Source organism: Rhinopithecus roxellana, chromosome 8 (genome assembly GCF_007565055.1).
Source record: "Rhinopithecus roxellana isolate Shanxi Qingling chromosome 8, ASM756505v1, whole genome shotgun sequence".
NCBI lineage: Eukaryota > Metazoa > Chordata > Mammalia > Primates > Cercopithecidae > Rhinopithecus > Rhinopithecus roxellana.
This window is the reverse complement of record NC_044556.1, coordinates 53141161-53168989: the sequence shown is the minus strand read 5'-3', so window position 1 is coordinate 53168989 and position 27829 is coordinate 53141161. Positions and strand designations below refer to the sequence as shown.

Here is a 27829-nt window from a genome sequence, read left to right as displayed (position 1 = left end):
TAACTCTCCAGAAAACTCAGAGCGTTTTAGAAAATTAACTAATTAGAAATGGTTAAAATCAGATGGGTATTCTGAGAAGTATGGAAACATTTAGGCAGTACCTGATAGTGTGTAGTAAGATTTAAATGAACAAACCTTTTCAGTAAATCTTAGACAACAGAGTAAATCACTTAAAACTTGTTTTCTGTAGGTTAAGAAAATAGATGAAAAGTCAAACAATCAGATTCTCAGGAAGTAAATGGAATGAAAGTTTCAGTGTTTGCTCACCCTTTTAAACTAGTGCTTTCTGGAATCCTTAATTCCACCTCTTTGTTCTTTATCAAGATGTGAGCTCTTTTTCTACTAAGTAAATAGTGATTAAAATATATAGACAATACAGTGTAATATATGAGACAATCTATCCAACAAATATTTGTTGTTAAATGCCTGATGTGTGCCAGCTGTTTTGTGTGCTAGGGCTATATCAGTGAATATAATAGAATAATCCTGACATAAAAGAACTTATATCCTAAAAATTTCATTCAGTCTCTCCCTAACTTGTAATTATGCTGTTTTGAGTGCCTGCCTGTAAAAATATGCCCTATGTATTATCCAAACACTTCATTATTCTCTGTCCTCGTCCTCCTTTATTTTTCTTTGTAACACTATCATCATCTGTATTGGTCCATTCTCACACTGCTATAAAGAACTGCCCAAGACTGGGTAATTTATAAAGAAAAGAGGTTTAATTGACTCACTGCATAAGTGGGGAAGCCTCAGGAAACAAATCGTGGCAGAAGGGGAGGCAGACGTATCTTACATGGTGGCAGGAAAGAGAGAGCATGTGAAGGAGGAACTGTCAAACACTTATAAAACCATCAGATCTCATGAGAACTCACTCATTATCACGAGAACAATATGGGGGAAACCACCCGCATGATCCAGTCACCTCCCACCATGTCCCTCCCTCTACATATGGGGATTATGGGGATTACAATTCCACATGAGATTTGGGTGGGACACGGAACCAAACCATATCCCCATCTGACATAGGTGTGTGTTGTTCTTGTCTGGTAGAAATGCGGGTCTTGCTGTGTTGCCCAGGTTGGTCTTGAACTGCTCGGCTCAAGCAGTCCTACTGCCTTAGCCTCCAAAGTGCTGGGATTACAGGTGTGAGTCATCACGCTCAGCTTGGATTTTTTTTTTTTTAAATCTATCTTCTTCCAGTAGAATGTAAGCTTCATAGCTGTAGGGACTTCTCCTTTTAACTATTATGATCTCCCTAGCACCTAGCACATGAGGCACTGAGTAAATATGTATTGAGTTTGTTGATAAATTTTTAGTCTGTTAGGCAAGTAAAGAAGTTGGCTATTTGCATCTTTACTCTGATCACTCTTTAGTTTTTAATTATATCATTTTATCAGTTCTGTTTAAGGCATTACTTGATCATCCTGTATACAATTTCAAATTGTTCCCTTACTCCCTCTTATTTTTCCCTGCTTTACTTTTCATCATAGCACCTATCTTCCAACACTGCACATAATTTTCTTAAGCATTCCTCAATTAGAATACAAAGTACGTGAAGAGTTTACAGTATTTTTATATATTTGGGTTATTGTTTTATCCCCAGTATCTACAGTAGGGCCACACATATAATATGTATTTCAGTATTAAATGTTTGCTGAATAAAGGATTGAATCATTTGATTTCAAAGGAGACAGCTAAAAAACCCCAGCAATGTTATAAGATCTTGTATATAATAAGAATAGAGGGGGAAAGAGAAGAGAATAATAGACCTACTTTATTTTCTGGTTGGGGCTTAGAGCTTGATCTCAGAATTCACTTAGTGTTAGGAGGTAGCTGATAATGAGTAAAAGAATTGATAAAGCAAGAAGAAGGGACCCAAGGAAAAATGTGAAAGCTGAGGATGTCAGGGCTGTGGATTTGTTTTCAGTAGAGAGTCAAAGGTCCAGGTGCCCACATAAAGGAGAAAAGCAGAAACAGTACAAACTAACTGTTGTTAGAAGTTACACAAAGTTGGTAACCTAGAAAAGTGGTTCTCAAACCTGAGAATCGTCATGAATCAGAATCACCTGGAAGCCTCTTAAAATGGGGTATGCTGGGCTCTGGACAGAGTTTCTGTTTAATAGGTCTAGAGTGAGGCCTAAGAATTTGCATTTTTAACAAGTTCCCAGGTGATGCTGATCCTGCTGGTCTGGGGGAATGACACTTTGAGAACAACTGGTATCTGTGACCCAGTGAAACGTTTATGGAGGCAATTAGGGATTAAGAAATTAACTATACTGGCAAAGAACCTAGCATAAAGTCAGGTGGGCAAGTCTTTGCTTAACTGCTATATTTTTGTAGTTCCTTCTCTTCAAATAGATATACTGGAAGACGAGAACCGTGGTCTTCACATTTTTAAGTGCCTCCTATATCCTGTCACAGTGCAATCTAAACATTAGGCACTGGGACACACACACACACGCACATGCGTGCACGCATAAGAACACACAGTGAATTTCACTCGTACTATTTAATATAAGCATCTTTCCAGTTTCAAAAGTTTAATCTTTGAAATATGTTTGCCAGTTTCTTTGCCAATTTATTTTGCTACAGTAGAGGGAGCTACAACCCAAATTTTACTTATGTAGCAGTAACACCTGATAAGGCTATCCTTTTCCATCCTTGTTCATTAGTCTTTTTAAAAAAACTTTTAAAATCAGCTTTATTGAAATATGTTAAGTGTACAGTTTATTGCATTTTGGCAAATGTTTAATAAACATCAGCCTTAGTTGATACATGGAACATTTCCATTCTAATTTGGCAGTCAGTTCTACCCACCCCCAAATTCTTACCTGTTTTCTGTCACTATAGGTTGCTGCTTGTAGAATTTAATATAATTTGATTCATGCAGTATTAGGGAAGAGGTAAAGGATAATCATTGTTTAAGGGGTATAGAGTTTGAGTTTTATAAGGTGAACAATGTGAATATACTCAACACTAGTGAACTGTACACTTTAAAATGGTTGGTAAATTTTTTGTTACGTGGCTTTTACCACAATAACATTTATGTCTGGCTTTTATTGCATACTGCTTTTTAGGTTAATCCATGTTGCATTTATCAATAGTTCATTCCTTTCTATTAATGAGTATTATGCTCTTGTTTGGATATACTACGTTTTATTTGTCCATTCACTTTTTGATGGTCCATTAATCATATGTTTTTGAAAGGAATCAGAAAAAAAGAATTGTTTACCATTTGGCTACACTTAATCTTACTCTTAATTTTTTCTTTCCAGTAATTTTCAAATTCATCCGTTAAAAGTAATTTCATCTAATTTACTGTTATTAAATAAATAAATATTATAAAATAATTTGCTATTTATTAAAATCTAAATGTTTTTAATCTAGTGCTTCGAAAATCAGAAATGTAGGAGCTAAAATTTGTGGCAACAATTTTTCTCTCAAAACTCAGGTAAATATTGTTGCCTGCAGTTTATTGCCCTAAGTTTGTACTGGTTTTTAAAAAATGTCATTGTCTTCTAGTTCTTCCTTTGCAGACAATTTTACTAAGCAAGTTATTCTTGATTCTTAGTTTAGTTTGCTAACTTAGCTGCTTTTTCTAAAGGAATGTATTGTCGTATTGTAAAGAAAGCTAGTAGTAAATGAATAGAGTAATAGATTTGTGATACCAACTTGATACCAATTTGTGATACCAATTTACTTCTAGGAGGTTAAGTATATGTGCACTTCACTGTAAAATTCTTCCAACATTTCTATGTTTGAAAGTTTTACAGGCTGGGCGTGGTGGCTCATGCCTGTAATCCCAGCACTTTGGGAGGCTGAGGCGGGTAGATCACCTGAGTTCAGGATTTTGAGACCAGCCTGGCCAACATGGTGAAAACCCGTCTCTACTAAAAATACAAAAATTAGCCAGGCATGGTGGCACACGGCTGTAATCTCAGCTACTTAGGAGACTGAGACAGGAGAATCGCTTGAACCTGGGAGGCAGAGGTTGTAGTGAGCCGAGATCGTGCCACTGCACTCCAGCCTGGGCAACAGAGCAAGACTCCATCTCAAAAAAAAGTAAGAAAGTTTTATGAAATATTGGGGGCCAAAGGGAGGGGAAAACTAGTGAATTATCCAGAATAGGTATTGGTACTAATGTTATCATCGTATCCTCTCATAGTTTTAATTCTCTTTTTTACTGCTACTGTTATCTTCCTTTGCTTATGAAGTTATTCTCAGTATAAGCAAATGAATGCATAGTTAGCTAGCTATCAGACTATTAAAGCAAATTCCCTGAGCAAGGTTTTGAAGTAAGTTCAAAGACAACTCTGATAGTGGCTTTGTCCATAAAACATCAGTAGTAGTATAATTTTTTAATTTCTAAGCAAAAGTGCTAAGTAATATATTTTGGAGAGGGAGAGAATCAGTGGGATCATTGAGGGTGAGGATTCTCAGATGAGGGGAAAAAAAAGTTAGAGAAGACTGAAAAACAAAGCCACTGTTTCCTTTCGTTTATCTTTTATCTTGTCTGTAACTGGATCTTGAAGTTAGCCTCCTACCGTGAGAGAACTATTTTTCCAGCTGGATGAAAAGAGTAACACCAGGTCCCCTATTCTGCTGTTTTCTGCTCACTTACTCCTGGAGAAAAGCTAAGTCAAATCAATATGTACTTATTAAATACCTGCTTTCTCAGAGTTGTGTTATTTGAGAATTAAAGTATGTGAAACATATACTCCACCCGTAAAGAGCTTGGAGTCTAGTTTAGAAATCTCTTACCTTTAGGCATGGACAAATTTAATAAAAATATGAAGTATATGCAGTTGGCCCTCCATATCCATGGGTTCATGGATTCAAGCAACCATGGATTGAAGATACAGTTTTTTAAAAATTGCATCTGTATTGAGCATGTGTAGACCTTTTTCTTGTCATTATTCCCTAGGCAATATAATATAGCAACTATTTACATAGATTTAAAGTGTATGGCAGCATATGCATTGGTTATATGAATATATGATACCATTTGATATCAAGGATTTGAGCATTCAAGGATTTTTATATCTGCGAGAGGTTCTGGAACCAATCCCCCATAGATACTGAGGGACGACTGTATTTGGTGCTAAATAGAAAATAAATGTTTTAGAAATTCAGAGAAGGAAATTTTGGTGCAGGCTAGAGTAGTCATGAAGAAAGACTAAAATGATGCTGAATTAGTAATATGTTAATAGGTGAGGTAAAACAGAAAGTAGCTTTGTGAAAAGAATGATTCAGCCTGAAAAAATACCCTTAGAAAAATACTACAGAAACTAGACCGACTAAAGTACATTCACTAGGAGAAGTAGTAGGAAATAGAGTTCTAGAATCAAAATCAGGGAAGCAGCATGGATGACCCTTGAAGACATTATGCTAAGTGAAATAAGTCAGACATAAAAAGACAAATATGGGGTGATTCCACTTCTATGAGGTCCCTAAAGTAGTCACATTTATGAAAGCACAGTAGAATGGTGGTTACCAGGGACTTGGGGAGGGGGATGGAAATTAGTTTTAGTTTTGCAAAGAACAGCATGAATATACTTAACACTACTGAACTATATGCTGAAAAATGGTTAAGATTGTAAATTTATGTCACGTGTTTATTACCACAATAAAAAAAATAAGGAAAGCAATGGCATGCTAGAAAGGGAATTATAAGATAAAATACAAAGCACTCGTACTTTAACTCCAACCTCCTTTCCTCTAACCCCTTCAGTCCAACTTTTCCCTTCTTTAAAATTATCTTTCTCCTATCCCACTGTTTCCCTCCATTATTCCTAAAATATTAATATTGATTGCAAAATCGCATTTGAAATAGTACCTTGGTATATAATTTATTTGGATTCTTGCAGTAATTTAAAATAACAAATTATATTCCAGATAAACAGTTATGGCTAAGATGAAACTAGAACCCCAAAGGAAGAAAAGTAACTTGTTAAATTACTACTACAAATGCAGTTGTACTGAAGAAAATATAGATGTATTTAATGTCCATTTTCACAAAATTCTAGGAAGTCATGGTATGAAGACAGAAAGGAACTAGTCATCATGAAGAATCGGAAAGGATTTCTAAAAGCAAGTTCTTGCTGGACCATCTAATGTTCTTTTTGGGTTGGACTAATAATACACATGAGGGTAGGGGATTCCATGAACATAATTACATGGCATTCAGCAAATTGTTTGACACAGTCTCTCAAAATGGATGAGTGGAACTTCTGCTTTCTCTAAAGATGGAACCAGATTTACCCTTCTGCCTGAAATAAATGACAAAATATATATGAAACAAGGGTTTTGAAACACCAGACAGGAGGCAAGGAAGGACAGTAATCTCTGAGAGATAGGAAACAAATGAAGTGAGCCCTGTGATTGCCCCAGCTGACGGTCTTGATAGAGTTTCCAGGACATAGTACAGGGAGGGGACTTGAGACAAAGCCCAGCACACTCCCTAAGGAGATGAAGCTGTGAGTGTGGGGAAACTAAGATAGCTAGAATTCACAGGACAGTACCAGAGAGGAGAGAGCTGCAGAGAGAAATAACCAGGGGAACCCACTGGAGCATTCAGCAGAGTGCTGATCATCACATGCATGTGAAGAACCTACCTGAGGTGAGGGAAATAATCATCCTAGAGGATTAAAGGCAGCAGTTTCTGGCACTCACATAGGGCCATGTAGGGTTGCAGGAACAGTGCCTGTTACCAGCAACCAGACTGGAAAAATTCATAATTCAAGTGGCACTGAGTAGAGTGAGTACTCAGAAAGGTTCTGCCTGAATAGTGGGGAATAACCGGCTGCTTTGGACCTATGTAGCAAATAATGAAAGCAAGACCTGAAAGGATCAAACTGTTTCTAAGTGATATAACTACATCCCTGAACAAAACTGAAGATTTATATAAAGGAATATAAAAATATCTACCATGTAACAATGTAAAATCCATAATGTCTAGCATCTAGTCAAAGTTTACCATGTATGCCAAGAGGCAGTACAATGTGATCAATAATTATGAAAATAAAACCGACTTAGAACTGATAAAGATGTTAGAATTAGTAGACAATGACAATTAAAATATTTATGATAACTATGTTCCCTCTATTCAAAAAGTTAAGTAGAGACCTAGAAGATACAAAAACCCAAATCAAACTTCTCTAAATGAAAACTGTAATGTTTGAGTTGAAAAATATACCAGATGAGATTATTAGCATGTTAGACATTGCAGAAGTAAAAATCAGTGAACTTGAAGACTTAGCAGTGAAACTATCCAAAATAAAACAAGAGCAAAAAATAAGAATCTTATAAAAATAGAGATCAGTGAGCTATGACACAACTTACAGTGGCATAAAATACATGAAATTAGAATCTCCGAAGAAGAGGACACAAGAAGGTGGACCCCAAAAAAACCCTTTTTTAAAAAGAAATAATGGCAAAAATCTTTCCAAACTTGATGTAAACTATACACCCACAGATCCAAGAAGCTAAACAAACTCCAAGCACAAGAAACATGAATTAAGAAAACTTCACCAAGACATATTATAATCAAATTGATCAAAACCGGGGTAAAGGAAAAAGTCTTTAAAGCAACCAGAGGAGAAAGACAAATTAGGTAAAAAGGAGCAAATATAAAAATGGCAACAAGAATAAACCACGAAATTTTAAACCTTCAATATAGGAAATTGAAAGACTTAAAGTAATTTTACAGAGGATCTTTATATCATGACAGCTCATGAATTTCATAAAAATAAAAATATTTGCTGCTGAAGATTGACTTCAAATTCTGAAAAAGCAAGAGTTTACTATAAAACAATGACAAAAACCGGTTATAAAGAAGCCCATCTGATTACCCAGTGAAAATGCATAATTTAAAAAAACCCAAAAAGTGCCAATATGAACTATCTAAGAATAAAAGAAAACTTGTTATTTAGCAGCACATATACTTTGGCAATGAATACTGGAGAAAAGATAAAACTATTTTTACTTTTCACATTATTCTTGGAAAATCGCTGTTTAAATCCCTTTTATAAGTACATATTCACTAATGAAAACATGGTAGCAGAAAGGGATGTAGTATATTTTGAATGGTATATGTTTTCTTTTATGATGAAATGTTATGGATGACCCACATCTTTTATGAGGTGAAACCATTCTGTAAAAATATTAGCAGAAGAAAGTAAAATTGATTTAAAAAAAAGTAAAGAAAATTTTTTTTAAAAGAATGACAGTTACTTTAAACTTTAAAACAACAGCAGTCAAAAGAGACAGAGGGACATTATATAATGATAAAAGGTCTTGCCCAACGGGAAAATATCACAGTCCTAAACATATATGTACCTAACACTGGAGCTCCCAAACTTATAAAACAATTACTGATAGACCTAATAAATCAGATGGACAGCAACACAACAATAACAGGGGACTTCAATACTCCACTGGCAGCACTAGACAGGTCAACAAGACAGAAAGTCAACAAAGAAACAATGGATTTAAGCTATACCCTGGAACAAATACACTTAGCGGATATATACAGAACATTCCATCCAACAACTGCAGAATACACATTCTATTCAACAGCACGTGGAACTTTCTCCAAGATGGACCATATGATAAGCCATAAAATGAGCCTTAATAAGTTTAAGAAATTTGAAATTACATCAAGCCTTCTCTCAGACCTCAGTGGAATAAAACTGGAAAGCAACTCCAAAAGGAACCTTCAAAACCATGCAAATACATAGAAATTAAATAACCTGCTCCTGAATGAGCATTGAGTCAAAAACGAAATCAAGATGGAAATTTAAAAAATTCTTCAAATTGAACGACAGTAATGACACACCTATCAAAACCTCTGGGATACAGCAAAGGCAGTGCTAAGAGGAAAGTTCACAGCCCTAAAGGCCTACATCAGAAAGACCGAAAGAGCGCTAACTGACATTCTAAGACCACACCTCAAAGAACTAGAGAAACAAGAACAAACCAAACCCAAACCTAACAGAAGAAAGGAAATAACCAAGATCAGAGCAGAACTAAATGAAATTGAAACAAACAAACAAAAAATGCAAAAGATGAATGAAACAAAAAGCTGGTTCTTTGAGAAGATAAAATTGATAGACTGTTAGCAAGATTAACCAAGAAAAGAAAGAAAATTCAATTAATCTCATTAAGAAACAAAACAGGAGATATTACAACTGACACCACTGAAATACAAAACATCATTCAAGGCTGCTGTGAACACCTTTACACATAAACTAGAAAACCTAGAAGAGGTGGATAAATTCATGGAAAAATACAACCCTCCTAGCTTAAATCAGGAAGAATTAGATACCCTGAACAGACCAATAGAGAAGCAGTGAGATTGCAATATAATTTTAAAATTACCAACAAAAAAAAAGTCCAGGAACAGATGGATTCACAGCAGAATTATATCAGACATTCAAAGAAGAATTGGTACCAATCCTTTGACACTATTATAGAGGAAGAATTAACCCTCCGTAATTCATTCTATGAAGCCAGCATCACCCTAATACCAAAACCAGGAAAGGACATATCCAAAAAAGAAAACTACAGACTGATATTCTTGATGAACCTAGATGCCAAAATCCTTTACAAAATACTAGCTAACCGAATCCAACAACATATCAGAAAGATAATCCGTCATGATCAAGTGAGTTTCATACAAGGGATGCAGGGATGGTTTAACATATGCAAGTCAATAAATGTGATACCCTACGTAAACAGAACTAAAAATCACATGATCATCTCAGTAGATTCAGCATTTGGCAAAATCCAGCATCCCTTTATGATTAAAACTCTCAGCAAAATCGGCATACAAGGGATATACCTCAATGTAATAAAAGCCATCTGTGACAAACCCACAGCAAACATAATACTGAATGGGGAAAAGTTGAAAAGTGTTCCCTCTGAGAACTGGAACAAAACGAGGATGCCCACTGTCACCACTCCTCTTCAACATAGTTCTGGAAGTCTTAGCCAGAGCAATCAGACAAGAGAAAGAAAGGGCATATAAATCGATAAAGAGGAAGTCAAACTGTCACTGTTTGCTGATGATATGATCATTTACCTTGAAAACCCTAAAGACTCCTCCAGAAAAAGATCCTAGAACTGATAAAATAATTCAGGAAAGTTTCCAGATACAAAATTAATGTACACAAATCAGTAGCTCTTTTATACAACAACAAGTGACCAAGTGGAGAATCAAATCAAGAACTCAACCTCCTTTACAATAGCTGCAAAAAATGAAATAAGGCAAGATGGCCGAATAAGAACAGCTCCAGTCTCCAACTCCCAGCGCGAGCGACACAGAACACCGGTGATTTCTGCATTTTCAACTGAGGTACTGGGGTCATCTCACTAGGGAGTGCCGGACAATCGGTGCTGGTCAGCTGCTGCAGCCCGACCAGTGAGAGCTGAAGCAGGGCGAGGCATCGCCTCACCTGGGAAGCGCAAGGGGGAAGGGAATCCCTTTTCCTAGCCAGGGGAACTGAGACACACAACACCTGGAAAATCGGGTAACTCCCACCCCAATACTGCGCTTTAAGCAAACGGGCACACCAGGAGAATATATCCCACATCTGGCTGGAAGGGTCCCACGGCCACCGAGCCTCCCTCACTGCTAACACAGCAGTCTGCGGCGATCTAACCGCAAGGCAGCAGCGAGGCTGGGGGAGGGGCGCCCGCCATTGCTAAGGCTTAAGTAGGTAAACAAAGCCGCTGGGAAGCTCGAACTGGGTGGAGCTCATAGCAGCTCAAGGAAACCTGCCTGTCTTTGTAGACTCCACCTCTGGGGACAGGGCACAGATAAATAACAACAACAAAAAAGCAGCAGAACCTCTGCAGACGCAAACGACTCTGTCTGACAGCTTTGTAGAGAGCAGTGGATCTCCCAACACGGAGGTTGAGATCTGAGAAGGGACAGACTGCCTGCTCAAGTGGGTCCCTGACCCCTGAGTAGCCTAACTGGGAGACATCCCCCACTAGGGGCAGTCTGACACCCCACACCTCGCAGGGTGGAGTACACCCCTGAGAGGAAGCTTCCAAAGTAAGAATCAGACAGGTACACTCGCTGTTCAGCAATATTCTATCTTCTGCAAACTCTGCTGCTGATACCCAGGCAAACAGGGTCTGGAGTGGACGTCAAGCAATCTCCAACAGACCTACAGCTGAGGGTCCTGACTGTCAGAAGGAAAACTGTCAAACAGGAAGGACACCTATACCAAAACCCCATCAGTACGTCACCATCATCAAAGACCAGAGACAGATAAAACCACAAAGATGGGGAAAAAGCAGGGCAGAAAAGCTGGAAATTCAAAAAATAAGAGCGCATCTCCCCCTGCAAAGGAGCGCAGCCCATCGCCAGCAACGGATCAAAGCTGGTCAGAGAATGACTTTGACGAGATGAGAGAAGAAGGCTTCAGTCCATCAAACTTCTCAGAGCTAAAGGAGGAATTACGTACCCAGCGCAAAGAAACTAAAAGTCTTGAAAAAAGAGTGGAAGAATTGACAGCTAGACTAATTAATGCAGAGAAGGTCATAAACGAAATGACAGAGATGAAAACCATGACACAAGAAATACGTGACAAATGCACAAGCTTCAGTAACCGACTCGATCAACTGGAAGAAAGAGTATCAGCGATTGAGGATCAAATGAATGAAATGAAGCGAGAAGAGAAACCAAAAGAAAAAAGAAGTAAAAGAAATGAACAAAGCCTGCAAGAAATATGGGATTATGTAAAAAGACCAAATCTACGTCTGATTGGGGTGCCTGAAAGTGAGGGGGAAAATGGAACCAAGTTGGAAAACACTATTCAGGATATCATCCAGGAGAACTTCCCCAACCTAGTAGGGCAGGCCAACATTCAAATTCAGGAAATACAGAGAACGCCACAAAGATACTCCTCGAGAAGAGGAACTCCAAGACACGTAATTGCCAGATTCACCAAAGTTGAAATGAAGGAAAAATTCTTAAGGGCAGCCAGAGAGAAAGGTCGGGTTACCCACAGAGGGAAGCCCATCAGACTAACAGCAGATCTCTCGGCAGAAACTCTACAAGCCAGAAGAGAGTGGGGGCCAATATTCAACGTTCTTAAGGAAAAGAATTTTAAACCTAGAATTTCATATCCAGCCAAACTAAGTTTCATAAGTGAAGGAGAAATAAAATCCTTTACAGATAAGCATATGCTTAGAGATTTTGTCACCACCAGGCCTGCCTTACAAGAGACCCTGAAGGAAACACTAAACATGGAAAGGAACAACCGGTACCAGCCATTGCAAAAACATGCCAAAATGTAAAGACCATCGAGGCTAGGAAGAAACTGCATCAACTAATGAGCAAAATAACCAGTTAATATCATAATGGCAGGATCAAGTTCACACATAACCATATTAACCTTAAATGTTAATGGACTAAATGCTCCAATTAAAAGACACAGACTGGCAAACTGGATAAAGAGTCAAGACCCATCAGTCTGCTGTATTCAGGAGACCCATCTCACATGCAGAGACATACATAGGCTCAAAATAAAGGGATGGAGGAAGATCTACCAAGCAAATGGAGAACAAAAAAAAGCAGGGGTTGCAATCCTTGTCTCTGATAAAACAGACTTTAAACCATCAAAGATCAAAAGAGACAAGGCCATTAAATAATGGTAAAGGGATCAATTCAACAGGAAGAGCTAACTCTCCTAAATATATATGCACCCAATACAGGAGCACCCAGATTCATAAAGCAAGTCCTTAGAGACTTACAAAGAGACTTAGACTCCCATACAATAATAATGGGAGACTTCAACACTCCACTGTCAACATTAGACAGATCAACGAGACAGAAAGTTAAGGATATCCAGGAATTGAACTCATCTCTGCACCAAGCGGACCTAATAGACATCTATAGAACTCTCCACCCCAAATCAACAGAATATATATTCTTCTCAGCACCACATTGCACTTATTCCAAAATTGACCACATAATTGGAAGTAAAGCACTCCTCAGCAAATGTACAAGAACTGAAATGATAACAAACTGTCTCTCAGACCACAGTGCAATCAAACTAGAACTCAGGACTAAGAAACTCAATCAAAACCGCTCAACTACATGGAAACTGAACAACCTGCTCCTGAATGACTACTGGGTACATAACGAAATGAAAGCAGAAATAAAGATGTTCTTTGAAACCAATGAGAACAAAGATACAACATACCAGAATCTCTGGGACACATTTAAAGCAGTGTGTAGAGGGAAATTAATAGCACTAAATGCCCACAAGAGAAAGCAGGAAAGATCTAAAATTGACACTCTAACATCACAATTAAAAGAACTAGAGAGGCAAGAGCAAACACATTCAAAAGCTGGCAGAAGGCAAGAAATAACTAAGATCAGAGCAGAACTGAAGGAGATAGAGACACAAAAAACCCTCCAAAAAATCAATGAATCCAGGAATTGGTTTTTTGGAAAGATCAACAAAATTGACAGACCGCTAGCAAGACTAATAAAGAAGAAAAGAGAGAGGAATCAAATAGATGCAATAGAAAATGATAATGGGGATATCACCACGGACCCAACAGAAATACAAACTACCATCAGAGAATACTATAAACCCCTCTATGCAAATCAACTAGAAAATCTAGAAGAAATGGATAATTTCCTGGACACGTACACTCTCCCAAGACTAAACCAGGAAGAAGTTGAATCCCTGAATAGACCAATAGCAGGCTCTGAAATTGAGGCAACAATTAATAGCCTACCCACCAAAAAAAGTCCAGGACCAGATGGATTCACAGCTGAATTCTACCAGAGGTACAAGGAGGAGCTGGTACCATTCCTTCTGAAACTATTCCAATCAATAGAAAAAGAGGGAATCCTCCCTAACTCATTTTATGAGGCCAACATCATCCTGATACCAAAGCCTGGCAGAGACACAACAAAAAAAGAGAATTTTAGACCAATATCCCTGATGAACATCGATGCAAAAATCCTCAATAAAATACTGGCAAACCGGATTCAGCAGCACATCAAAAAGCTTATCCACCATGATCAAGTGGGCTTCATCCCTGGGATGCAAGGCTGGTTCAGCATTCGCAAATCAATAAACGTAATCCAGCATGTAAACAGAACCAAAGACAAGAACCACATGATTATCTCAATAGATGCAGAAAAGGCTTTTGACAAAATTCAACAGCCCTTCATGCTAAAAACGCTCAATAAATTCGGTATTGATGGAACGTACCTCAAAATAATAAGAGCTATTTATGACAAACCCACAGCTAATATCATACTGAATGGGCAAAAACTGGAAGCATTCCCTTTGAAAACTGGCACAAGACAGGGATGCCCTCTCTCACCACTCCTATTCAACATAGTGTTGGAAGTTCTGGCTAGGGCAATCAGGCAAGAGAAAGAAATCAAGGGTATTCAGTTAGGAAAAGAAGAAGTCAAATTGTTCCTGTTTGCAGATGACATGATTGTATATTTAGAAAACCCCATCGTCTCAGCCCAAAGTCTCCTTAAGCTGATAAGCAACTTCAGCAAAGTCTCAGGATACAAAATTAATGTGCAAAAATCACAAGCATTCTTATACACCAGTAACAGACAGACAGAGAGCGAAATCATGAATGAACTTCCATTCACAATTGCTTCAAAGAGAATAAAATACCTAGGAATCCAACTTAAAAGGGATGTGAAGGACCTCTTCAAGGAGAACTACAAACCACTGCTCAGTGAAATCAAAGAGGACACAAACAAATGGAAGAACATACCATGCCCATGGATAGGAAGAATCAATATCGTGAAAATGGCCATACTGCCCAAGGTTATTTATAGATTCAATGCCATCCCCATCAAGCTACCAATGAGTTTCTTCACAGAATTGGAAAAAACTGCTTTAAAGTTCATATGGAACCAAAAAAGAGCCCGCATTGCCAAGACAATCCTAAGTCAAAAGGACAAAGCTGGAGGTGTCACGCTACCTGACTTCAAACTATACTACAAGGCTACAGTAACCAAAACAGCATGGTACTGGTACCAAAACAGAGATATAGACCAATGGAACAGAACAGAGTCCTCAGAAATAATACCACACATCTACAGCCATCTGATCTTTGACAAACCTGAGAGAAACAAGAAATGGGGAAAGGATTCCCTATTTAATAAATGGTGCTGGGAAAATTGGCTAGCCATAAGTAGAAAGCTGAAACTGGATCCTTTCCTTATCCTTATACGAAGATTAATTCAAGATGGATTAGGGACTTAAATGTTAGACCTAATACCATAAAAACCCTAGAAGAAAATCTAGGTAGTACCATTCAGGACATAGGCATGGGCAAGGACTTCATGTCTAAAACACCAAAAGCAATGGCAGCAAAAGCGAAAATTGACAAATGGGATCTCATTAAACTAAAGAGCTTCTGCACAGCAAAAGAAACTACCATCAGAGTGAACAGGCAACCTACAGAATGGGAGAAAATTTTTGCAATCTACTCATCTGACAAAGGGCTAATATCCAGAATCTACAAAGAACTCAAACAAATATACAAGAAAAAAACAAACAACCCCATCAAAAAGTGGGCAAAGGATATGAACAGACATTTCTCAAAAGAAGACATTCATACAGCCAACAGACACATGAAAAAATGCTCATCATCACTCGCCATCAGAGAAATGCAAATCAAAACCACAATGAGATACCATCTCACACCAGTTAGAACGGCAATCATTAAAAAGTCAGGGAACAACAGGTGTTGGAGAGGTTGTGGAGAAATAGGAACACTTTTCCACTGTTGGTGGGATTGTAAACTAGTTCAACCATTATGGAAAACAGTATGGGAATTCCTCAAGGATCTAGAACTAGATGTACCATATGACCCAGCCATCCCACTACTGGGTATATGCCCAAAGGATTATAAATTATTCTACTACAAAGACACATGCACACGTATGTTTATTGCGGCACTATTCACAATAGCAAAGACTTGGAATCAACCCAAATGTCCATCTGTGACAGACTGGATTAAGAAAATGTGGCACATATACACCATGGAATTCTATGCAGCCATAAAAAAGGATGAGTTTGCGTCCTTTGTAGGGACATGGATGCAGCTGGAAACCATCATTCTTAGCAAACTATCACAAGAAGAGAAAACCAAACACCGCATGTTCTCACTCATAGGTGGGAACTGAACAATGAGATCACTTGGACTCGGGAAGGGGAACATCACACACTGGGGCCTATCATGGGGAGTGGGGAGGGGGACGGATTGCATTGGGGAGTTATACATTGATATAAATGATGAATTGATGGGTGCTGACGAGTTGATGGGTGCAGCACACCAACATGGCACAAATATACATATGTAACAAACCTGCACGTTATGCACATGTACCCTAGAACTTAAAGTATAATTAAAAAATAAATAAATATAAAATAAATAAATAAATAAATAAATAAAAATGAAATAAAATAAAACACTTAGGAATATACCTAACCCAGGAGGCAAAAGACCTTTACAAGGAAAACTACAAAACATGCTGAGAGAAGTCATAGACAACCCAAACAGATGGATACATATCCCATGCTCATGGATGGATATAATGAATATTGTGAAAATGACCACACTGCCAAAAGCAATCTACAAATTCAATGCAATTCCCATCAAAATACCACCATCATTCTTCACAGAACTAGAAAAAAATGCTAAAATTCATATGGAACCAAAAAAGAGCCCACAGAGCCAAAGTAAGACTAAGCAAAAATAACAAATCTGGAGGCATCACCCTACCTGCTTTCAGACTATACATCAGGCCATAGTCACCAAAACAGCATGGTACTGGTATAAAAATAGGCACATAGACCAATGGAACAGAACAGATCAGAAATAAAGCCAAATAGTTACAGCCAACTGATCTTTGATAAAGCAAACAAAAACATAAAGTGGGGAAAAGACATCTTTTCAACAAATGGTGCTGTAATAATTGACTCGCCACATGTATAAGAACGAAACTGGATCCTCATCTCGCACTTTATACAAAAATCAACTCAAGATGGATTAAGGAGTTTCACACCTGAAACGATAAAAATTCTAGAAGATAACATTGGAAAAACCCTTCTAGACATTGACTTAGGCAAGGATTTCATGACCAAGAACCTAAAAGCGAATGCAACAAAAACAAATATAAATAGCTGGGACTTAATTAAACTAAAGAGCTTTTGCACGGCAAAAGGAACAGTCAGCAGAGTAAACAGACAACCCACAGAGCGGAACAAAATCTTAACAATCTATACATCTGACAGAGGACTAATATCCAGAATCTGCACCAAACTCAAATCAGTAAGAAACAATTTCATCAGAAAGTGGGCTAAGGACATGAATATACAGTTCTCAGAAGAAGATGTACAAGTGGCCCACAAACATGAAAAAATGCTCAACATCACTAATGATCAGGGAAATACAAATCAAAACCACATTGCGATACCACCTTACACCTGCAAGAGTGGCCATAATCAAAAAATCAAAAAATACTATATGTGGGCATGGATGCAGTGATCAGGGAACACTTCTGCACTACTAGTGGGAATGTAAACTAGCACAACCACTATGGAAAACAGTGTGGAGATTCCTTAAAGAACTATCTTTTAACTTCTAAAAGTAGAACTACTATTTGATCCAGCAATCCCACTAGTGGGTATCTACCCAGAGGAAAAGAAGTCTTTATACAAAAAAGATACTTGTACACGCATGTTTATAGCAGCACAGTTCACAATTGCAAAATCATGGAACCAACCCAAATGCCCATTAATCAATGAGTGGATAAAGAAACTGTGGTATATTTATGTGATGGAATACTACTCAGCTATAAAAAGGAACCAATTAACAGCATTTGCAGTGACCTGGATGAGATTGGAAACTATTATTCTAGGTGAAGTAAATTCAGGAATGGAAAAACCAAACATCGTGTGTTCTCACTGATATGTGGGAGCTAAGCTATGAGGACACAAAGGCATGAGAATGATACAGTGGACTTTGGGGGCTTTGGGGGAAGAGTGGGAGGGTGGCGAGGGATAAAAGACTACAAATATGAGGCCGTATGTACTGCTCAGGTTATGAGTGCACCAAAATCTCTCAAATCACCAGTAAAGAACTTACTCATGTAACCAAATGCCACCTGTACCCCAATAACTTAGAGAAAAAAAATGAATGACAGCAGAGTCCTCATCAGAACAAATATTCCTCCTGCACATAGATAGAACTAAACAAGATTTTGACAAACCAAACAACAAATTAAATAGATAATACGTTATGACTAAATGGGTATATCCTAGGTGTGGAGGGTTGATTTAACGTTTGAAAATCAATCAATGAACTAAAAAAGACCACCTCAGTAGACACAGAAAAATTCTTTGGCAAAATCCAACACCCATTTCTGATAAAAACTCTCAGCAAACTAGGAATAGAAGGAAACTTCTTAACCTGATAAGGGCATATATGAAAAACCTACAGCTAACATCATATTGGAAAATTGAATGTGTTACTCTTAAGATTAGGAAGAAGACAAAGGTGTCTGCTCTCTTCACCATGCCTGACCGGAATTTTTTTTAAACTGTTTTATTGGCCGGGCGCGGTGGCTCAAGCCTGTAATCCCAGCACTTTGGGAGGCCGAGACGGGCGGATCACAAGGTCAGGAGATCGAGACCATCCTGGCTAACACGGTGAAACCCCGTCTCTACTAAAAATACAAAAAACTAGCCGGGCGAGGTGGCGGCGCCTGTAGTCCCAGCTACTCGGGAGGCTGAGGCAGGAGAATGGCGTGAACCCGGGAGGCGGAGCTTGCAGTGAGCTGAGATCCGGCCACTGCACTCCAGCCTGGGCGACAGAGCGAGACTCCGTCTCAAAAAAAAAAAAAAAAAAAAAAAAAAAAAAAACTGTTTTATTTCAGCAGGTCTAGTTCATCTTACTGGATTTCTTATACACTGTTCTGAAACCTCTTGTCTTTGTGTTTAGATCATTTGGGTGACTGAGGTTTATTTCTGTGATGTTTTTCATCAAAGCTGCTCAAAATAGGCTGCTGGTTTTCTCTGCCATTATAAGTGAGCTCACTTCATGTTCTTGTTGAATTCTAACTGAAGCTCATTTCTCCCCTTTTTATTTTCAGATATTTGTATCTGCTGTTCTCCGGTGATGACCTTTTACCTTTAGAGCACTGGGTGTTTAATACAGAGGCTCACCCTCTGCCTGTGTTACATTTAGCCAACACCACACTTTCAGGTAATCCTGCTGTTCGATGAAAGCAGTTCCAGAAGGACCATTCTCACCTGTGTTTTGTTTACATGGACCACTACAGAAATTAGTTTTGGAGAGGCGGCTTTTGAAAACCTGGACCTCTATGTCAACATGACAGGGTGAAACTATTCCCCCTAAGACTTTTCAACTTGTAGATACGTCAACTTTGAAATTATTCCATTTTATACCTGACCAAAACATGTTCTGGTATATGTAGGACAGAGACCTGGATGTGCTTTGATCGTTAATGAGGTGGTCACATGAGAAATGTTGCCTGTTACTACTGTATTGTTTTTAGAATCCTGAAGTCTGGAGGCTAGACTTCCTGAAAGCAAGCCAAGAATATAGAGCACCTTGCAGGAGTTCAAGATGGCCTTTGGAACCAATTATATATTTGTTTCCTCCTACAGTGGAGCAACATTCAAATCAAATATTTACATATTGCTTATCACTTTTTCTCCATTTTAATAATGGAATGAACTAAAATAAACAAGAATGAAAGAATGGTATAATTGTATCAGTAACAAGAAGACTCAAAAAAGAAATAGGAGTACCTAACCCTATCTGAATTTTCAAGTTCCCCATTGGATGACCAGACTGGCAACCATTTCAAATCCCAATCTATTTCATTGAAATTTCTTGGTTAAGTTTAATTTTCTCTGGGGGCATGATCTCACAAAGAATACTCAAATCTTTTTCTTCATATGGAATCACCGAAACTGCTGTTTATCATAATCACCACTTATGAGCCTGAGTTTGGGATTTTTTGCATATAGTTCAGTCCATGGTTAGTAGCGTGACAGAAAGTGGGAAGATGCCGCACTTTGTTGCCTTGAAACCTATTCTAAGAGCAATCCTTGGTTTTGTTGGTACTTTATTTTTCCAGACCAACACATCTACCAAGTAAATTTTATTCACTTTAATTTCATAATAAAGTTAGTAGATCACTCAACTTACAACTTTATTTGTGTGGCTTGGCAAAATTCACTATACTGTTAGGCAGCTCTAAATTTGCCTTGATAAGCTAAATAAGTTACTTTTATAACTTATTAAAGCAAAACAAACCCAGTGAAACTTTCTTAAATATTCTATCTGGAATAGCGATAGGGGATCTTTTATTTATAATCTCATCAGATGAGTGAGTTGTTCACAGATATTTTATGTATTTTAATTTTCTCCAAGAATATTATAGAATTCCAAAGAATCAGAATAGTTTCAGAACAATTTTCAGTGTTAAAAAAGAATGGTGTTATTACACTAAAATTGGAACACGTCTAAGGGACTTTATCTTATTATCAGTAGGTTTTGCATTGATATTTCTTTTTAAATAAACTACAAGTTCTTTATATTTCAGCAAAAAGAACTTAAATTTTATCAGGAACTATAAGATAAATATCTAGTGCTTAATAAATTTTCTGTCCTTAAATTTATGTGACAGTGCAAGATACTTTTTTGCTCTTTTCATTTAATATAGACATCTTCCATTGACATTAATAAAAGTTAGAAACAGTATAATTAGTATAATATTTACTCTGAATTTGAAGATTTCATGAAACAAAGTTCGTACAAGAAGCCCACCTTGGAATTCTGAAGGGTTATTTTCTTGTTTGATAGCTTTTCTTTTTAACTTAGCTTTTAAGTTGGGAAAAGATTTAATTAATTAATTAATATTTTCTAAGGTTGATAATCTTACACCACAAATCATTAATTTTGACAGTTCTGCTGATGATCCGTAAATGATAACCACTGCGAAAGTTTTCAGTATACATAGAAAATAAAGATGCAGGGCCAGTTACAATAGTCCTTAAGAGAGTTAAATTATAGCACATGTTTTGACATTGTAATATCTTTTACTACTTGAACATTTAAATTTCTAAATGAGAAAGGTATATATATTACTGTAACTGTAGAAGGGAAAAGGGAAAGTATTTGGTTCTAAAAAACGTTAGCCTTCCTCATAAAAGTAGCACAAGCCCACTTATGAATCACTGAGAAAAAGTGAAAAACTTGAGTTGGCCAAGACCCAGAGCGGCAGTGCAGATGGCAATGAACTCTCTGAATTCTCTTTCACCTTGTTTAGAAGAATGCAGAGTAAAGGGACCTTCTTGGTTCCGCAGGAACTTCTCAAGGGATGAGGAGACAGAACCCCTACTCCCAAGTGCTCTATTTGTATTACCCAGATGACTGAAGCTTAAGAGAAGGCAGGGAAGTATGCAAGCAGAGCCAGTTCGGGTACAAACAAAAAATTTGACAGGGACAATGGAAGGGTCTTCTTTACCACTCCCTACCTTCTGTGTGATGGAAAGACTAGAGCTTATAAAATTACTTCCATTTTTTTTAAATCTCCTGAATACCAAAGGCAATTAAAGTCAGCTACAAATGACTTGCCAGTGTCATGTTTTATTTTTGTTACAGATTTTTAAATTATTTCCTGCAAGATCAATTCTTATCCATATAATGCTTAGCTTCCAAGAATGTTCTTTCCTTTCTTCCGTCTTTTACAGCTCTTTGCATTTTTTAGACCTTAATACTCAGGTTAAATATTCATTGCATTTATAAGACCTTCTGCAAAAAGCCCAGAAATGGTCCTTTCCAGGTGCCTCTTCAAAGAGCTGACACCTTACGTTGTGCCTTTGGCACAAATGTGCAGAATAGATAGATCAGTTGGTGCATAATAGAAAAAACAGGAATTTTGAACACTCTTCTTCCTTCTACATTTATTTCTCTTCATTTTAGAATCACACTTTTTATGTTAACCCAGATTTATTATTATTATTATTATTATTATTATTATTATTCAACCAGTATTAAGTTGTTAAAACCAAGAGAATGGGGCCCTAACCAAAAAGAAGTCTCAACTCGAAAAATAAGTCCCCAGTCAGGTGGTTCTTACTTTTTTGTGGGTTGCACATTTTATGTCTCTCTAACATCAACGTATTCCTGACTTTCAAGCAGATGTTTATATGTAAAATAAAACCTGGGTATTGAAAGGAAATGTGTTCTTTTTATGGAGTATTGACCCTGATCCTCTATGATGTCATATAGGGCAACTCAGGGCTATACTTGCTAGATTTTAACCAAGCAGTCTGAAATCTTAATCATCATCCTCTCATCTTCTCTGCTCTCCATTGCCAAAGTCTTTGTCAAAACTCCAAATTTGTTGATAAAAGATTGTGTTTGCCTTTCTCATTATAATGCAGTTTCTCCTTAAGCCTGAAGTTTTTTTAATGAGTGCATGAGTAAATGAGAGAATGTGTGAACGAACATTTATGAGGTTATCTAATATGTGCCAAGCATTGTGCCTGGCACTTTCAATCATTAGAATGTTTTATGTGATTCCACAGCGTTTTCTGTATGAGAGTAGCTCACAACATTTTAAACGTTTCCAATATGAATCGTGTTACAAAATTCTTAATTTTATATTTCATATAAAGAGGAAAAAGAAAAGGTTTATAATATATTTTAAAACAATGTGTTATTATATAATACTAACAACTATAATTGTAGTTAATAAGTAAAATCTCTTGAAAATGTCAAAGAAATACTTGATTTCTGATGCAACTTTGACTAAAATATTTACTTTAGAAATAAAAACATTCTTATTTTGCTATATCACTTTAATTGCATAATTAAAAAGCAGTGTTTTATAGAAATGCTGGTTATTTTATATTCAAAAAGATTTTGTCACATAATTCATGGGTAAAATTTGCAATTGTAAATTGTCTTTCCTCTGGTAGGGGTCCTATTAATAGTCCCATGCTGTTAAATATAAAGAAAAAATACTAAAATATTCAGAGTTCCAAATAACAGTTCCTAGTAGTAATATTTTGAGTTATTTTTCTTTAGGTTTCCTTATACTCAAATTGGCTAGCTCCTATGTTTTCCTCTCTCTCTCTCTATTATATATATATATGATCAAGATCTATATATGTATATAAATACAATTATACACAGATAAATTTTTAATACTTTTTGTTAATTAACAGTTGGAAACTGGTTTTGGCTGCACTAATAAGCAGAATTTAGAGTAACTATATATGATACGGAGATATTTTAATCCATTTATTCTGGCTCAAGAACACGAATAAAGATGATTTTCTGTTACTTTAGCTCATTCAGAGCATGATGGACATGCTCTTTTTGATCTATAACTGGTCAGCAAGCTTCCAGATAATATTTTAGGCTATGGGAGCTATACAGTTTCTCTTATTACTCATTTCTGCTGTTGAATTGTCAAAAACAGGTATAGATACCATGTAAAGAATGGGCATAGCTATGTTCCAGGAAAATTTATTTACAAAAGCAGATGGAGGGCTGGATTTGGTCAATGGGTCATAGTTAGTGACCCCGATCCCAAGTTTATTTTGTGTTAGACCCTCTAACCTTTGATCTGCATCTTTTCTCTCTGTTTTGATTTATGTAATTCATTTTTAAATCAAAATGATGTGCGTATGTATGATTGTGTGTACCTGTATAACCTAAAGCTATTTATTTTGTTATCTTGAAAGTAGATACACTCTTCCTGGAGTCTGTTCAGGTTTCAGGATGATTGACTATAATGAAAGAGGCAGAATGGGGGTAAGGGAAGATGGGTATGCTATCAGCCATTATCTTCGCCTTGACATTTAATGCCATAATTTCAGATTCTCTATGTAAAATGAAGGTCTGTATATTGTCAAAATACTATATTCTCCAAGTTCTTATGCTCATTGACCCTCATTGACCAGGATTCTGGATTGCTGGAGCTGCAGAAATTCATCCACTTGGGTACTCTTAGAGCTCTACAACAAGAATATGATAGAATGTCTGATCTTTGTGCTGCAGAAAGCAAACTTTTGAAGAATTCTAAGCAACAGAAAATGGGTTATGTGACTCATTTGCTATTTGGCAGCCACTATTCCTTTTTTAGACTGCAGAACGGTACTGCCCCTGTTACCTGTAGAATAGCCTGAGTCTGAGGAGTGCAGAGAAAAGGTGTATCCAAACGGAGAATCCGTTTCTCTTGCATAACTCTCCTCAATTCCTTTACAAGTCAGTAGCATTATTTCAGAATGTCTATATGCATCATTTTCAACTAAAGCATACCTCATCCTTAAACTTCCACTATTTAACAGCTAATCCATTTCAAACTTGGTTTGAGCCTAACAATTGCAGAAATCATAAAATGCTTGTGAAATTACACGCCATATTACTAGCAGATACATTGCAGTGCACCAATCATGCTAACAGATAATAGATTTTTCTTTAAGAAGTTTGTCAAATATTTCACTATCTTGGGAAATTTTAGAGGAGAGGAAGCCTGTATTCAGAATGATAGAGGGAGCAGAGACTTACTGTCTGTCTTCCACATTATAAATGAACTGCCTTTCCAGGTCCAACATGCTATCAGGCTGCTTCAGCTCGGTGTGAATGTAAATGTGGGGACTCACACACACCCACCCATACACATACATATTAATATGCAGAAGATTTTAAACAATTGCAAATATCTTGTGGCTATTTGATTTCTACAAAATTCTACTGTAAGATGTATACCAGAAAACATAATAAAGATAAGCTCAGTTCTTCATTGGGAAAAAATATTTTTAAAGAAAATTTAGAAGTTTTTGCTGAATTAAATAAAGTATCTTCAATTTTAATTACTGCATTTGGAAGTTGAAATGCCATCCTTCAATATCACTGGTCTCAAATTCATTGATAGAATTTTTTCTTAAACTAGTAAGTGGGGTAAGTATAATCTCCTAAATTGGTACCCACTGGCTGCTCCTGAACTGATTTCCAGTCATGTCCTCTAGTATGTGATTTTTATAAATTAAAGGTAATATTGTATATTAAAGTTCAAATAAAGATGTTCTTTAAGTGAAAATTTTTTGTTTAGCCTTCATTTTTACCCACTGATGACAGTTTAGTTTCTTCCTATGTACAGAAGAGCAACTTTGGCTTTTACAGTAACTGGTGGCCTTCAGTCTCTCGTTCAGAGAGTATTTCTTTTGGATCAGCTAATCTTTACATTCTTGATGTTACAGAAAGATGAAGAGCTCGCTTAGAGAGTCGTATTTTATTCCAACTATTTTGAGAAAACAAACCATAGACTTATGTGACAACCTTATAGTATTACTGTGATGTTATCTCTAAGAGCTAGTCCAGTCCAGCCTCTGAGATCATTAAGGTTAAAGACTGCCTCAGTCACTGGACCTCATTCTGTCACATTAAAATCTGACCTGACCCTTGAGTGATTCTTGGGCAAATATAGGCCCAAAAGGCTTGAGCAATAGTATCAGCTGGACTATAGATAGTGGTTTAGTCTGTCATTACTGTAAAAGCACAGGATATTTAAAACCGCTTACCCAGGGAGCATCAAATAAGGTAGTGGTAAAAACCTTCTGAAATAACAGCCAGTTTACATCCTTGATTTCTTAATTCTTCCTGGCACAGTGGATTTCAACTTGATAAAAATTTTAAACTTAAGAAATTACATTGTGGATGTATCAAAATTAATTGCAGACTTACATTTTCTGGAACAACTAAAACTAAAACAGGACCAGAAAAAAAAAAATAAGGAGCTCTAAGTGACTATAATTTGATAAAATCTGGACTTCTCTTTGTTTGCCAGATAACTGAAATACCCATCTTTATTTCATTGGATTCCAAAGGAACTGTCATTATGCAAATAGTGCTCAGAATGGTTCAGATAGTGAGTGAGCCTGCACCCTTCTTGGTTGACCTAACAAGTTTATTTTATTATATTTTTATTGTGGTAAAATATATCTAACATAAAATTTGCTGTTTTAACCATTTAAGTGTACAATTTGATGTCATTAATAATTACATCAGCAATGTTGTGCAACATATTGCCACTACCTATTTCTAGATTTTTTGCCATTCCTAACAGAAACTCTGTAACCATTAAACAATAACTCCCCAGTGCTCCCTTTCCTCCCCCAACTCCTAGTCGGTTCTCACACTGCTAATAAAGACATACTCGACAATGGGTAATTTATAAAGAAAAAGAAGTTTAATGGACTCACAGTTCCACATGGGTGGGGAGGCCTCACATGGCAGAAGGCAAAGGAGGAGCAAAGGCATGTCTTACATGGCAGCAGGCAAGAGAGCTTGTACAGTGGAACTGCCCTTTATAAAACCATCAGATTTCATGAGACTTACTCACTATCACAAGAACAGCACAGGAAAAAGCCCACCCCCATGATTCAATTACCTCCCACCAAATCCCTCCCAGAACATGTGGGGATTATGGGAGCTGCAGTTCAAGATGAGATTCAGGTGGGGACACAGCAAACCATATCACCTGGTAACCTTGAATCTACTTTTTTTTTTTTTGAGACAGAGCCTCGCTCTGTCGCCCAGGCGGGAGTACAGTGGCGCGATATCAGCTCACTGCAAGCTCCACCTCCCGGGTTCAAGCCATTCTCCTGCCTCAGCCTCCCGAGTAGCTGGGACTACAGGTGTCCGCCACCTCACCTGGCTAGTTTTTTGTATTTTTAGTAGAGACAGGGTTCACCGTGTTAGCCAAGAAGGTCTCGATCGCCTGACCTCATGATCCGCCCGCCTCGGCCTCTCCCAAAGAGCTGGGATTACAAGCGTGAGCCCCCGTGCCCAGTCAAATCTACTTTCTAAGACAAATTTCTTAACCCTACTAAATCTCAATTTTCTTGCCTCTAAAAGAGGGATAATACAGGATTTCTAGGATAATTAAATGAGAAAAATCCAGACAGCCCAAATTTAGCTTAAAGCTTTACTTGTTTTTACATATTTTTGTTAGCAGATTGGAGTAATCATTTCTAAAGGAATAGAAAAAAATAATAAAGGCAATTAAAACAGGGCAGTGAAGAGCCAAGAAAACATCTAATTATACCTTCCCATTTTAGGCACAAGGAAACTGAAACCCAAAAGGGAGGGTGAAATGAAGGCATTAGATGATCTTTAAGATAGTCTTTCAGTGTTATCCTTCATGGTTCTATGAAATAAGACGTGTATTTTTGTTGTGGTTATTAAAAAATTTAATATGCAAATACATTGATAATGCATGTGAACCAAGCAGTTTAAAAACTATGGCAGAAGTCACTTTTTGTTGGATACACAGCAAAAATATATACAAAAAGTTAATAGCAGTTATCTTTATATGGTAAGGATATAACAATTTCTTGCAATTTTCTTGTTTAACTTTTTAAAAAATTTTTTATTGAGATGTGATTTACATAAAATATTCCCACTCTAAGTGTATGATTTAATGATTTTTTAGTAAGTTTATAAAACTACAACTATCCCACAATCCACAAAGATCCCATTTATTGATTTGCAGTCAATCTCCATTTCCATCCCAGCTACTGGTAACCATTGGTCTGCTTTCTGTCTCTGTAGATCTGCCTTTTAACTAGACATTTCATATTAATGAAATCATACAGTATGTAGTCTTTTGCATCTGGCTTCTTTAACCTAGCATAATGTTTTGCAATTAAGGTTTATTGACGTTATAGCAACTATCAAGAGTTACTCCTTTTTACTGCTGAACAAA

General features: G+C 37.1%; 1 protein-coding gene across 1 annotated transcript in view; it reads left to right on the top strand.

The window, feature by feature from the left end:
* Window positions 1-25162, top strand: part of MAN1A2 (mannosidase alpha class 1A member 2) — a 176936-nt gene extending 151774 nt beyond the window's left edge. Inside the window, exon 13 of the mRNA XM_010374015.2 lies at window positions 19169-25162. Coding sequence (XP_010372317.1) covers window positions 19169-19301 — 133 coding nt within the window. The 3' untranslated portion in view covers window positions 19302-25162. The remainder of the gene's footprint in view (window positions 1-19168) is intronic.
* The last annotated feature ends 2667 nt before the right edge of the window (window positions 25163-27829 follow it).